Source organism: Corvus moneduloides, chromosome 15 (genome assembly GCF_009650955.1).
Source record: "Corvus moneduloides isolate bCorMon1 chromosome 15, bCorMon1.pri, whole genome shotgun sequence".
NCBI classification, from domain to species: Eukaryota; Metazoa; Chordata; class Aves; order Passeriformes; family Corvidae; genus Corvus; species Corvus moneduloides.
Window position 1 is genome coordinate 3,637,117 of NC_045490.1, and position 13,994 is coordinate 3,651,110.

General features: G+C 66.5%; 1 protein-coding gene across 1 annotated transcript; it reads right to left on the bottom strand.

Annotated features, from left to right (window-relative positions):
- Positions 1 to 62: 62 nt before the first annotated feature.
- Positions 63 to 13,128, bottom strand: UNC5A (unc-5 netrin receptor A). Its single transcript, XM_032125196.1, has 16 exons — positions 13,014 to 13,128; positions 4,743 to 4,964; positions 4,460 to 4,603; positions 4,281 to 4,384; positions 3,989 to 4,169; positions 3,708 to 3,875; positions 3,355 to 3,519; positions 3,077 to 3,265; positions 2,362 to 2,661; positions 2,182 to 2,269; positions 1,934 to 2,102; positions 1,624 to 1,857; positions 1,379 to 1,528; positions 1,120 to 1,284; positions 860 to 1,035; positions 63 to 652 (listed from the first exon to the last, which is right to left on the bottom strand). The coding sequence occupies exons 1-16, from the start codon at positions 13,126 to 13,128 to the stop codon at positions 493 to 495; spliced, it is 2,730 nt and encodes a 909-aa protein (XP_031981087.1). The 3' UTR covers positions 63 to 492.
- Between the last annotated feature and the right edge of the window lie 866 nt (positions 13,129 to 13,994).

The window sequence follows — 13,994 nt, forward strand, 5'->3', positions numbered from 1 at the left end:
TCCAACTTCTTGGGGGGCTCCTGAGGGGCGTGGGGCAGCGCACGGCCGGGCACAGCCCCACGTAGCAATATATATCGAATTTATTTACATTCACGTCCGGCAGACCCCCCGCCCGCGGCACCGCTATGTACATAAGGCCAAGTGTAAATACTTGAATGCACTTAATACAGAATTAAAAAAACGGGCTTTACACAACACGGCACGGGGCCCGGGGCCACCCGGCCCCACACGCAGACAGCACGACGGCACCGCACGCACGACGCACACCCAGTGCCCCCCAGCCCCCCACCGTGGGGTTCTGGGACCCCCAGGGCTGGGCTGAGTCCTGCCGCCACAGTGCTGGAGGGGCCTGACTGCCGTGGGGCAGGGGCATCCTGCCCTCCCAAGGGGGCCAGGCAGCCGTCCTCACGTGCTGTGGGGCAGTAGGAGCCTGGTGGGCCAGCCAGGGCCCCCCTTAGCCCCGTGGTGGTGGTCTCCTGGGACCCGCCATGCTCAGCACTCAGCCTCGGAGAAGAGGGCACCATCCTGCTTGCCGATCTCGGCCACGGCAGCAGCCAGCTGGGAGAGGTTGCCATTGGGGAAGTGCCGCGCTTCCCACAAGTTGAGGATCATGGCTGTGGGGCTGGCCTTCGAGGCGAAGAAGCTGAGATGGCTGGAAGGGGACAGAGGGACCACATCAGGACACAGGGATGGCTCCACATCCCATTACCACCCCCATGCTAGCCTCACCTTGTGCAGCATCCCACTCCCAGGATCCCACAGCATTCCAGCATTCATCCATAGGTGCAGGATGAGGCCAGAACCCCGTCTCCATCCACCATGCCACCTTATCCCCAGCACTATCCTCAGCCTGAGTTACCTGTCGAGGTTGAGCTTCTGTGCCAGTGTCCTCCAGTCAGCTCCCCGTGTGCCCGGCGGGTCCAGGCTGCTGATGATCTTTTGGCGGATGAGGAAGGGGATCTTGAAGGCACTGGGGCCCACCAGAGCTGGGGTGCCCACCTCTTCGGGGACCAGCCAGTCTGAAAACCTCGTGTCCTAGGGAAGAGCACCAGCAGGGAGGGAGAGGGATGTGAGGCAATCCTACGGCCACCCCCAGGAGTGCCCCAGCCTTGCCCTCACCTTGGCGATGTTGAAGTTGACGGTGAAGCTCTGCCCGTCTCCCTCCACTTGCCAGACCCAGATCTTGCAGGCCAGCTCACAGGTGCTGGTGCTCAGGCGCTCCAGGGTGAAGGTGCAGTGCAAGAAGGGCTGCAGCCCACTCCAGATGTGGTAGAAGGGGATCTCCTGCAGTGGGTTGTCAGAGCTGGGGGTGTCAGAGTGGCAGGAACACCCCCCTACACCTCTATCCCCATCCCCACACACTGATCAGACTCCTCACCTGGTAGCTGGCGAGGAGCTTGCTCTTCCAGAGGGAGCTGGGCATATCGTGGATGGAGAGGCGCAGGTTGTGGTAGCTGTCCTTGAAGTGCAGCACCCGGGGAGCTCCGATCAGCTGCCCCCCCAGCTGCTTCTCCAGCTGGATCACCTCCTGCCAGCACAAGCAGCAGTCAGGCAGGAGATGCCACACACCAGGAGCGCTGCTCTTGCTCCAAGCCGGGATAGGCAGGTTGGGGATGCCGGTACCTTGAGGACGTCCTGGGTGTCACTGAGGCAGTAGACGCGGATGTTGTACTCGAGCGAGGGGCAGGCGGCCGGCGCGAACAGGACCAGCTTGAGGCGCTTGGAGGCCGCCATGCTGAGCGACTCCCCGACCAGGGCGAAGCGCCCCAGCTGCTCCGTGAACACGTAGCAAGCCTGCGCTTCCAGCTGGCAGTAGTACAGCTCCGTGCACGGCTCAGCGCCCAGCTGCAGCACGTCCTGCGGCACCCAGGCAGAGATGCACCTCAGCCATGGCTGTCCCTCCTCCATCCCCGAAACCCCTCGCCCCGCTCACCTCCCACGTGCCCTCGCACGACTGCTTCTTCAGCCGGATGCTCCAGTTCTCAGCACTGGCTTCCACGCAGTGCCCCATGGCCAGGATGGCGGGGCGGGTGAGGAGGACCCCGGGGGGGCCACAGCTGACAATGGGGCTCAGCAGCGTCTGGCAGCCGGCCAGAGGCAGCCTGGGGCAGCGATGGGGGCAGCTGAGTCAGGACAGACCCTGCTCCACCAGCCCCGTGCCCCAGCAGCCCTGTCACCTACCTCACCTCCTCCTGCTTGTGCAGAGTCAGGTAGACCTCATAGATCTTCCCCCGTGGGATGGCATCGGGTGGGATGAGCAGGCTGATCCCTGGGTGGGAATGGGGGTGCAGGCAGGGGGGTGAGCCCCATGAGGACCCTGCCTGACCTGGGCAGTGCTCTGGAACCCCCACCCTGCTGTACCTGTGTTGGGGATCATGAGCCGCCCCCCCAGGAAGTTGAAGGTGCCATAGGCCATGTTGTTGGTGCCGCGGGGCAGGGAGCGAAAGTAGCTCTGGGTGGAGAGCCGGGCCACGAAGTCGGCACCCTCGGCAGCGGGTGAGCTGTGGTGCAGAGTGTGCCGTCCAGCACCCAGTGGGCTCAGCAGGTGCCCATTGGGCAGCTGGAGCTTGGCAGGGCCATCCTGGCGTGGGCAGAGCGAGCCCTGGTAGGTCATGGTGGTGGTGCTGAGGTCTGGCTGGATGGTGAGCAGGCTGGGGTTGTCTGCAGCACAGAGAAAGTGACTGTAGCACTGGGGCAAGGCAGAAACAGGGGGTCCCCACAGGTGGTGCAAGGGCACAATCAGCCCCAGAGGGCATGGGGCACACCATCCTGGCCCCATAGTGAGGACCCCATAGTGAGCACAGCCACTCCTGGGATCTGACCCGATGTGGCACAGAACACTGACCCCGCAGTCAGAAACTCTTTAAGCTACAGAGTCCCTGTCCCTAGGTCAGGGATCCCATAAGCAAAGAATCCCTACTCAAGATCTGGAGCACCGCAGGGCACAAAACCCCACCCAGGGATGCCCTGTAGCAGACAGCCCCTTCCCAGAGACCCCCTGCCCCATATGACACCTGCAGGTCCAGGGGACACCATGTCCCAGTGTGGGTGCCCTGTCCCTGCAACACTCACTCACCAGCCTTGCTGGGTTTGATGCTGACGGGCTGGAAGCCGGCGGTGAGGATAGAGGAATCGGCCACATCAGCATCCAGGCCCCCCTTCTTGCGGCAGTACACCAGCACCCCCACCAGCAGCAGCAGCACCAGGCACACGGCCACGGCCACCAGCCCCACGTACAGCGCTACGTCCTCTGCGCCGGGGGCAGCTGTGTGGGACAGGGCGTCAGCACACATGGCCACTCCCCGGTCCCCTCTCCCAGGGGACAGCCCTGCCATCCCCACTGTGCTCACCCACCGTGGGTGCAGAGCTCAGAGGTGCAGTTGCGAGTGTCCAGCTCGGGTCCGTGACAATCCTGGCCTCCGTTGCGTGGTGCTGGCTCCGAGCACTCCCGGCTGCGCCAGTGGGTGCATTCGGCCCCACACTCCGACCACTTGCTCCACTCCGACCAGGCGCCGTCCACTGTGGGCACAGCCTTTGGTCAGTGCCCTGCTCCCGCCCCCCTTCCCTGCCCCGGGGCCGGCAGAGACGGACACACAGGGGAACTGGAGGACAAGACACCTGGTGGGGACAGGGACTGCAATGGGCGCAGTGGGGAGTGCAGCATCGGCACGACGGGGCGGTGGTGGTGCCCCGAGCAGGGCAGGTACCTGGGCAGAGGGTGGTGCAGGCGGTTTTCTGCACATTTTGGCCCTCACAGAAAGCACCCCCATTGAGGGGTGTGGGGTTGGTGCATGTCCGGCTCCGCTTCTGCCAGCCCCGTCCACAGCTGGTGCTGCAGCCTGACCACTGCGTCCACGTCGACCAGCCGCCGTTCACTGGGTGGAGAGGGACCCGTCAGCGCCCTGCCGCTAAGGGGACGCAGGGAGGGACAGGACGGGGAGGGTGACACCAGGGCAGCATGGTGGGGACTGGCGTGGAGGGGCCATACCGTAGACAGTGATGGCAGCAGAGGCGCTGCGGCGACGGGCCACGATGTTTTTAGCCACGCAGGTGTAGTTGGCAGTGTCGGCCAGGCGGGCCTGACGCAGCACCAGGCTGTGCTCTGGCGTCACGTAGACGTTGGCATCCAGTGCCGGGTCCACCAGCTCCTCGTTGCGCAGCCACTCCACCTGTAGGGCACAGGGACATCACTGTGTGCCTGCCTGGGAGCACACACAGCATCCCTCTGGGTGAGGGGTACCCTCAGCCACAGCCTGTCCTGACCAGCTGCAGGCACCCACCTCGGCAGGGGGGATGCCCTCGGGAGGGCGGCATGGCAGCACAATGCCCTGCTCAATGGAGACCTCCCTGGCTGTCGGCTCCTGCTCAAAGTTCTTGCGCAGATCTGGGGAGGCACAGGGGTGAGATGGGGGCCAGGGCCAGTGCCCCACACTCTGTCCAGGCACCCGCAGACACTCACAGGCAATGCGCACAAAGGCTTTCTGGCTCTTGGTGGTGCCAGAGGAGCTCCAGGCTACGCACTGGCACCAGTACTCCTCCAGCCCAAAGATCTTCTCCACTTGCTGGCGGGTGACCTCGATGCGCACTTCCATCACGGGCAGCCCTAGGACCAGAGAGTGGCACGTCACACTGGCATGCTGGGAGTTGTCCCTGTGGCCCCAGCCCCGTGCAAGCCCCGCCAAGAGTGGCACACGTGGCTTCCTAGGAGTAGGGCTGGCACCGTCTCTCCTGCCGGCGCTCACCAGTGCTGCGGTTGGTGCTGTGCTGCGTAACGTGGTCACCTTGGTGCACCCACTCGCCATTGCACTTGAAGTAGATCTGGGTGGCAGGGGTGGCACGGCAGGCCAGGCTCACGGCCTTGTTCTTCACAATGTAGACATCCTCCGGCTCCAGCTGGAAGTGTGGCAGCAGGTCCGGGGATGCACCAGATGCCGGGTTGGCCACGGTCGCGCTTTGCTGAGCACCTGTGGGGAGATGGGGCTCGGCCACCTCCAGCGTGCCCTGGCCAGGCCATCACCCTCCCCGGCACAGCCACATGCCAGTGGCCCTGTGCCTCCCCACTGTCCCCTCCACCAGCAGTGCGGCAGCCCTCTCCCACCCTGCCATCCATCAGGGAAAGCAGCCGTGCAGTGGCTGAGCCCGCTGAACCCTTGCCGATCCCTCATGTCCACACTTAGCACTAATGAAAAGGAAATGTAGTGTGACCAACAAGGGCCATCGCTCACGCCTCCGGGGCGCCTGCCACCCCCTTCTCCAGCACGCTGTGAGGCACTGACCGGGGGCCGCATCCTGCCCTGCTGCACCCCAGAGTGGCACAGGGATGCTGGACATGGCAGGTTGGTACAGCAGTGCACCCCATCCTGTGCCACTGACACGGCACATGGGGACTGGCTGTCCCCAGGGTGGTGAGGATGGCTCAGTGCTGCACACACATGCCCCCATGGGGACAGCAGTGCTGGAGACATGACACATGGCACAGGCCCACGATATCCACATCCCCCAACCCAGACAAAGCCAGGTGCCCCTGCTCCCCCCACCCCGCCGGTGCCTGCTGTGGAAAGAGTTAATAAACCAGGGCCCTAAATAAGCATTTGATTAACAAACGATAAAATAGCGATTGTGTCACTGAATGAAGCTGTAATTGCTTCTGCTAATTGGCTGGTTAGGATTTAATAAGCAATTAAATGGGATGGAATGCGCAGTAATTAAGTGCCTTCGTTTGGCAACCACCAGCCACTCCCCATGTGCCCATGGGACCCCAGTGCCCGTGCCCACACGGCTGGCTCCCGCCTGGCATGGCCTCCCGTGCGACGGGAACGCGAGCGACACGAGGGTCCCTTGGGCCCTGCCTGAGTCCCCCCAGGGAGGCTCCAGGCCCTGCTGCTCCCCCCAGCTGGCTCAGGCCCCTCGGACCCGGGGAGTGGGTGCCGCCGAGCCCACGGCGATGCCCGCCGGGACGGGCAAGGTGCGGCAGCTAATTTACACGGGGAAGATAAACGGCGACCATAACGCGCCGGTTATTACCCCATCAGCACTTTTACAATGTCACTGGCAATTAATTTAATTAAAACTCCTGTCGGGGATATACAGGCGTTTCATATTTCACTGGTTTAACGACCCCCCCAGCCGCAGCCTGGGGCCGGCCCGGGGGGTCACGGCGCGGACAGGCGCTGCGGTCCCCAGCACGGTGCCGTCCCTGTGCCGGCTGCGGCACAGCTCGCCGCATCACCCGCGGGTGCCACCGCTGTGCCTGCTGCTCGGGCACCCGGGTGCCCACACGGCACTACCCGTGCTGGCACGTGGGCGCTGGGTAAATAAACCCAATTTATTTATGAAATGCCATGTTTGCTGCTGCACAGCACCACGGCTGCCTCCCGCCCGGGCGGCCGTGACAGACGCGCCGGGTGAACTGTGCTGCGGGACGAGCTTTTTAATCACACGTGAAATGAGTACAGCGATTGCCGAGCTGCGTGTCTATCCATCACGGCTGAGTGGAGGGGCGCAGGAAGCCTGGGACCAGCAGCAAGGCATGGCGGAGGCAGGATGGGTATGGAGCCCCCCCAGCTGCCCACCGAAGCGGGGTTCTGGGTGCCTTGTGAGCGGGGAGGGGGGAGCGTGGACAGCAAACAGAGCTGGGGATGTGCAGTGAGCGGCAGAGCCGGGGTGCTGCCCAGCCCTGGATGCGCAGCTGCTGAGCACCATGCCAGGCACTGGTGAGGCTCTATGCTGTGGTATGGGCATGGATGGAGCCGTGTGGCACAGCCAGAAGGCTGGAGCTGGCCTGGAGCCCCGTGAGGGAGCAGGGGGACTGTGGTCTGGGTGCCCCATGAACCACAGCCACCCCATCCATGACAGGTACCCTACACACCGTGGGCCCTGCATGCACTACAAGCACCCCACGCACTCTGTGACCATCCAGTGGACTGTGGCCGCCCCACGCATCACAGCTATGCCAAACACCTCGGGGATCTCATGCCCTGTGGATGCCCCATCGGGGCTGACTGATGTGGTGGGCAGCAGTGCTCAGAGAGACCCGTGCCATCCGCGGGCACCTCACAACCCGTGGGCGCCCCACGCTCTGCAGCCACCTCCATGCACTGCTTGAGCCCCCCGTGTCCTGCGGGCCCCTCCACGCCACAGACATTCTCCACAGCGTGGGCATCTCCCACACCACAGACGCTTCGCACAGCACAGGCACCACGCACCCCATTGATCTGCAGTCCCCCCCCATGCCCTGCGGGCCCCCCCCGCGTCCTGTGGGTCCCCCCACAGCGTGGCACCCCCAGCCCGTGGGTGTGGGCGCAGCGTGGGCGCCCTGTGGGCAGCGGCCCCCCACGTGGCGCGTGCCGGCTCCCGCATCCGCCTCGCGCTCACCTGCCGCTGCGTTGTCATGGAAACAGGCGAGATGCTTATGTCACCTTGGCAAAGGGAACCGGGGAACTTCGGCGGGGACGGGGAACAAGGGGACGGGGCGGGGTGGGGGGGGGAGGGGAGCGCGGGGTTCCACACAGCCCTCGGCCTCCCCCCTCACCGTGGCAGGGCACAGCCTCGGCCGCTCTCCCTGCAGCCACGAGGGTGACTGGAAGCACAGTTTGCTCCAGCGCCGGTAAATCCCAGCCAGCAAAGTCGGTGCATTAAGCAGGGCTTTAATATCAATTATCCCCCCAACACGTGGGCTAACGAGTGGTGCCTGATGGAGGGGCAGCGTGGTGGGCTGGGGAGCAAGTGTGTGACACCCATCTCAGGGTGCAAAGGGGATGGAGATGCCCCGCTGTGAGCTCTGGGCAGCCGTCCCCGCCTTCATCCCAGCACTGTGGGACCCCCAGCTGCTCCTGTCCCTCCCCACCTCCACACCCCCCCATGTACAGAGCTCCCCCTGTTCCCTGACAGCCCAGGTGGTCACACAGCCTCTCACCGTAGCACCTGGGCCCCCCAGCAGCAGAAACACCAGGTGTACTGGTGTTACTGGGCAAGGAGAGACCGCAGGACACTGCACTGCCCAGTTTGAGGGGGGATGGGGTACTGATAGAACCCACCAGGCGCCAGCGGGTGCCCCCAGTCTGGTCTCTCTGGCCCTCAAGGGGCTGATCCTGCCTGGGTGACGGTGCCAGAGTCCCCAGTGGTGCCAGGAGCAGCCTGGCGGGTGCCTCTGTGCCTGCCGTGGGGAGACACTGAGAAGGTCAGCGTGTTCTTGGCGAGGAGAGGCTGCCCGCCGGTGGCTGCGGCAGCGCCAGCCCCGGCACGGCCGGTGGGTGCCCATGTGGCACAGCTGTCCCTGGGAGGAAGCAGGTGGCTGCCTGCAGTGGGACAGCCCTCCGATGGCACGGGTCTCTCTGAGCACTGCTGCCCACCACATCAGTCAGCCCCGATGGGGCATCCCACCCCATCCTCCCTCTGCCCCCATCCCCTGCATACTCCCCTGCGTACTCCTGCCACTCTGGAGGTCGCCACAGCAGCGTGGGGACCTCAATGCCAGCACCTGCCTCCAGCACTGTGCCCCTCTGTGGACCTCGCCGAATCCCTGCGGGCTTTGCAGCCGGCAGATTCGCTCCCAGCTGGTGCCCCATCCATCGTGTCCGTGCCAGGCCTGGCACACCATTAACATGAAAGATTTCCTCGCACTTTGCCGGCGGTGGGCTTGCGCCCCAGCAGCAGGTAATTAAAGCCATAATTGCTGCTGATTGCTCCGGCCTTAACGAGGGAAGGGTGGGCATCAGGGGGAGGGCAGAGGGTGCCCATCTGTTCCCAGGGGAGCCTGGGGGTGCCAACCCGGCATGCAGGGATCCCCATGGCTGGCACTTTGCTCTCTGCAGGGTGCAGAGAAGGGAACTGGCACAACTCACTACAATCAAAAAGCTCGTCTGAGGCTTTGAACTGGGTACCATCCTGCTGGAAGAGGCTGGCTCTGAGCCACGATGAGCTGGTGTTGCCTCTGGGAGACCCCCAGCCATGGCCCACAGCATCACCCAGCACTGCCCAGCTGCTCTGACCCTCATCTGGGTCATCAGGACATCCGAAAATGCTTCCCTTGCACCCACCTCTCTACCCCACACAGTCCCACGGCAACGCCAGGCGGGCGCCAGTGCCAGCCCCGGCTGGGCAGGGAGCCAGCAGGGTCGGATGCCAATGCTGGGCAGCAGGACCTGGCTCCCGGCCAGCCTGGCACGGGCTGAGCACTGGGGACGATGCGACTATGGGCACATGATGCCAACGCGGCCCCCACGCTCCAGTGGGCACCGTGCCCCCGGGGGTGCCCCCGCCTGCCCTGGGACCGTGTCCCCAATTTCCTGGCATGTCCCCACAAGCTGGCCATTGTCCGGGCCCCTCAGGCGTGTGGCCCACGCGTGCCGGCCCTACGGCCACGCGGGAGGCTGGGCGGAGGTGCCTGTCTCCCGGTGAGTGCCTGGCAGCGTCTGGGCGCTGATGAAGCGAGTGCTGGTTGTGAATGAATTAGGCGGGTTTGCATGACAATGGAGCTGCCTAATTACGGATTTGAGCTGATACTGCTCTCCCCATTACATGCAATTAGCATGTGCCAGGGCGGGCAGGGCTCCCAGCGCCCGCCCAGGGCTGCACGCCCTGGCCGTGCCCACGCTGTGCCCGCACATGACCCAAGCTGCACCATGCCCGGGGTCTGAGGATAATGGTGCCAGTGCCACCAAAGGCAACCGGCGGTGGCAGCCCCTTCCCAGGGACCACCTCTGCCTGCATGAGGGCTACCAGCCCCGGCATCCAGTGCTGGGAACTCTTCCACAGGCACAAACAGAGCCGGGGCTGAGAGGGGACATGTTCCCGACCAGCTCTGGCTACCTGAAGAGCCCCACAGACCCCAGACCCTCTGTGCCAGCAGGACCCGTGCCAAGACCTGCCAGCCCCTCCCGTGCTCAGTGGGGGAGGAGGGTGTCCCTCAGCCCAGTCCAGCAGCACTGGGATGGTGGGGAACACAAGACTGGCGCTGTGCAACGTGTGGGAACTGTCGCTGGGGTCCCGGTCCCGGGAAGCCGAGTGGGTTTCGTGGCTCTCCTTTAACAGACCGTGAGAAGCAAAAGCTCTGGCCAAGCCCTGGCCCCGCTGGGAGGAGTGCCAAGGTCACCCTCAGTCCTGCATCCCACCGGAACGGGCAGGGGACAACAGTCCCAGGTGCCAGGGTCCAGCCCCGCAGTCCCTCTCCTCCCACCCATGGGTGCCACGCAGTGGTGACGGCAGCCCTGGCACCTCACAACCCAATGGCAGCAAGGGCTGCCTGAGGCATCTGGGACCTGAGAACCCCGTCCTGCAGGGGCCCCGGCAGAGCAGGGTCTGGGGACCCATGGGGAGCAACCTGCCTGACACCCACCCGGGAGCAGCACCCAAAGAGCAGGCAGATGGCAGAGCCAAGGGGTACTGGGCAACTGGGACTGACTGGATGAGGACAGGGTCCCAGTGTGCCCAGTCTGGAGCCAGCCCACCCCCGCCTTCCCATGGGCCGACATGCAGTACATGGACCAGCGATTGTGCTGACAGACAGAGCAGTGCTGGCACGGAGGGTGCACCCCTGGGCACAGGGAAGGGGGGACAGTGGCACATGCACAGCACACAGTCCTCATGCCAACATCCCTTGGGCACTGGCACCAGTAACATGGTGATCTCGTGGGCTGCTGGCCACCCAGGTGGGCCAGGCTATGAGGTGTTCGCACCGACTCCGGAGGTGCCGAGCCTCTGGTGTCACCGTCAGCATCCCGGTTCCCTCCCGCAAGCACCTGCCAGGCTCCGCACGGTTTGATGTAGTGCCAGCCCCGCATGGCACTGAGCCAGAACAAACAACCCTGGGCAGGCTGCGTCTGCCGCGTGCTCGTGCTGACAGCCGGCACGGCAGCTTCCAGGTGCCTGGCGCTCGCCAGCCCTGCCCGCCACCCTGCCCTCCTGCCCGCCCCACGGAGCCACCAGTGCCCAGCCAGGCACAAGGCACAGGCTGTGGGGTGCTGTATGCTGCAACTACCTGGGGTGCCAGGCTGCGGGGCATCAGGCTGTGGAGTGCAGTGGTTGGGAAATGTCTGCTGGAGCCCGGGGGTCCCTGGCAGCCCAGTCAAGTCAGCAGCACGACGTGGCTCGTGTGCGGTAAGAGCAGAGTCCGCGGCCCCGACCAGAGGACCTGGAGCAGGAGCCGCTGTGGGGCTGGGACAGGAGATGCACTAGGGCCTGGCTGCAACGATGCCACGGGGAAGGGCCCACGGCACAACTGGGCCAGGGGTAGCTCTTGGGAAGGACCCTGCCCCTCTGCCCTTGCCCACCTGCCAGTGCAGCAGCCGAGCGGGGCAGCCCCCCACCCCAGGAGCTCACCCCTCACTGCTGCCCGTGGGTGAGCCCCGGTCCTCGCTGCTGCTCTTGCCCTTCCCCGGCGGGCACCAGCCAGAGTGGGCAGCCCACGACCAGGGATGCTGCTCCACCAGCAAGCAGGGGCCCTTTGCCTGGACACCTGGGTTCCCTGTCCCCAGTCTGTGGCTTGACGACCCTGGTGAGGGGAGCCGTGCCATGCCATGCTGTGCCATGCTGTGCCGTTCCTTGCCAAGCTGGAGCAGCGGCCCAGCCCTGCCCCGTTTGTGCCAAGCAGTGGCTGCGCAGGTGACTGGGCTCAGTCGCGCCGCGGCCGGCTGTGAGCTGCCTGCCAAGCGAGCAATGGGGACCAGCACCACACCACACTGCTCGAGCCAGTGCTGGCACCACCAGGCTCCCCACACCTCCTGTCGCAGGGCTGGTGTGGGGTGCTCTGGTGCACTCCCTGCCCTTCTGCCCTCCATCTCCATCCATCCTCACAGTTCCCACCGGTACCATGGGACAGCCATGGTCCATGCCCAGCTGGGGTTCGGTACCCACAGCACCCTCCATATAGGGTCCCCTGCACCCAAGGGGTGCCCACCCACCGCGCCGGCTCTGCAGCGTCCCCCTGCAGACGGGGCCATGCTGGGAACGCAGGATCCCTAGGGATGCCCAGACGGTTGCAGGGAGCACTGGGGCTGCAGCCCCTCTGGGTGTCTGCCGTGCTCACCGACGCACTGAGGCCAGGCTAGGGGACATCTCCGCTGGCGGGTGGAGGGTCAGTGGTCCGGGACCCTCGGGCGCAGTGGGGGAGTCGTCCCCCCCCCCCTCGGACTCCCCGCAGAGCTCACGTCCAGCCTCGCGCAGCTCCCCGCCCCCAGCCTGGTCCTTTGTCTGCAGCCGCCACTTCCCGTCTGCCGTGACACCTGCCAGCGGCCGCCAGCCCCAGGCACCCACCGTACTCCCGGCCCCCGGCCCCACGGACCGGCCGCCGGAGCGGCCAAGCCCCGGGGGTCCACCCGGCTGCTCCCGCTCCCGCCGGGTCCTGCCCGGGGGGCCATTGCCGGGAGCAGCCGTACTCCGGACCGTCCGCGTCTGCAGCACCACCGATACAGTCCCGCATACTCCCCGCGTCACGACCACCCACGCGCACCCCCGCGGCATGACAGCACCCTCCGGGCTATCCCGTCACCGCGGTCCCCCGTGTCCCGGCCAAGTGATGGGAACGGCAGGAACACTATGCCAGCGGCAGGGATGCTGTGCGTGGGGCGGGGACACCACGCGTGGGGCAGGTGCGCTGCGGACACCACTGCCCGGCGCTGGTAGGGCCCCGGGGGAGCGGAGCCGTGCGGGCGAGGCGGGGAGCGCCAGTCCCCCCCCCCCAGTGCGGGCAGCGTCCGGGGCAGTGCCACTGTGTGCGGCCACGCTTGGGCAAGGGGCGGGGGACGGCAGTGCTCGCCGTGGGGCGGGGGGCACATCCCCGGTCCGGGAGGGTGCCCCACCAGCACCCGAACCTCCCATAGCCAGCGGGCATCCCGCACCGCGAACGAACGGCCCCCGTCCCCAGGAGGGCACCGGCGCCCCACAGGACGCCCACCCGCCGCCGCTCCCCGGGTGACCTTGCCCGGCTCCCAGTCCCGGTGCCAGGTCCCCGCCGCGCCACCGGTCCCCCCTCCCGCCCGGAGCGCGGTGCCCGCGGGGGGCACGCGGTGACTCACCGGCGGCGGCGAGCAGGGCAGCGGCGAGCAGGGCACCGAGCGGCCCCGGCGCGGCGGCGGCAGCGGCGGCGGCGGCGGCGGGGGGGGCCCGGCGGCGGGGCGGCCGTGCACCCATGGCGCGCCCCGCGGAGCGCTGCGGGGCGAGGGAGCAGGGCGGGCCGCGCTCCGCGCCGCCCTCAGCGGGCCATGGCGCCCCCGCCACCGCCACCGGCCCCGCCGCGGCTGCCGCCCGCCGCCGCGCCGCTCCGCTCCGCCCGGGCGCCGCCAATGCGGGGCGGGAGCGCGGACCCGCCCGCGGAAGGGACGGCGCAACAGCTGGGCGCGCCCCCGCCACCGCCCCCCGCCCGCAACGCCGGCACCGCTCCCCCCGCTGGCGCTGCACCCCCCGCCTCTGCACACACCCGGGCCGGCACGGGGGGTCCGCACCGTCCCCGAGCGCAGCGCAGCGCGGCTCCCCCGGCTTGCATCCCCCACGGGCACGGCGCATCCCCCGGCACGGCGTCACTCCCCCTCTCCGGGACACCCGCGGGCTCTGCACCCCCCGGGACACCCCCCGGCAGCTCACACCTGCTACGCGCTGCATCTCCCTCCACACCCCACTCTACCCCAAGCCCCTGCTGCACCACCAGGTGATGCCTAGGGATGCTCCCCAGCCCAGCCTTGTACCCCACGGGAAATGTCATAGAAGAGGGATCACAATCCTGGAGGCAACGTGGGTCGTCTGTGGGGCCCCACCTTACTGTCACACACTGCGGTCTGGCCTCAAAGTACCCCATGCTCAGCCACACTGGCCTCTCCCAGGCGATGTGGCTGCAGGAGGCGGCCCCTTCCCTCTTTGTCCCCTCCCTGCATCCAGCCAAGGTGCCCACAAGCAGTGCTGCCATCACCAGTAGGCAGTTGTGATTTGGGCAAGGGGCAAGGGTCAAAGGGTGTTGAGGCTGTACCGGGATGTCCGAGGTGCTCCCCAAACCCTGTGGCAGC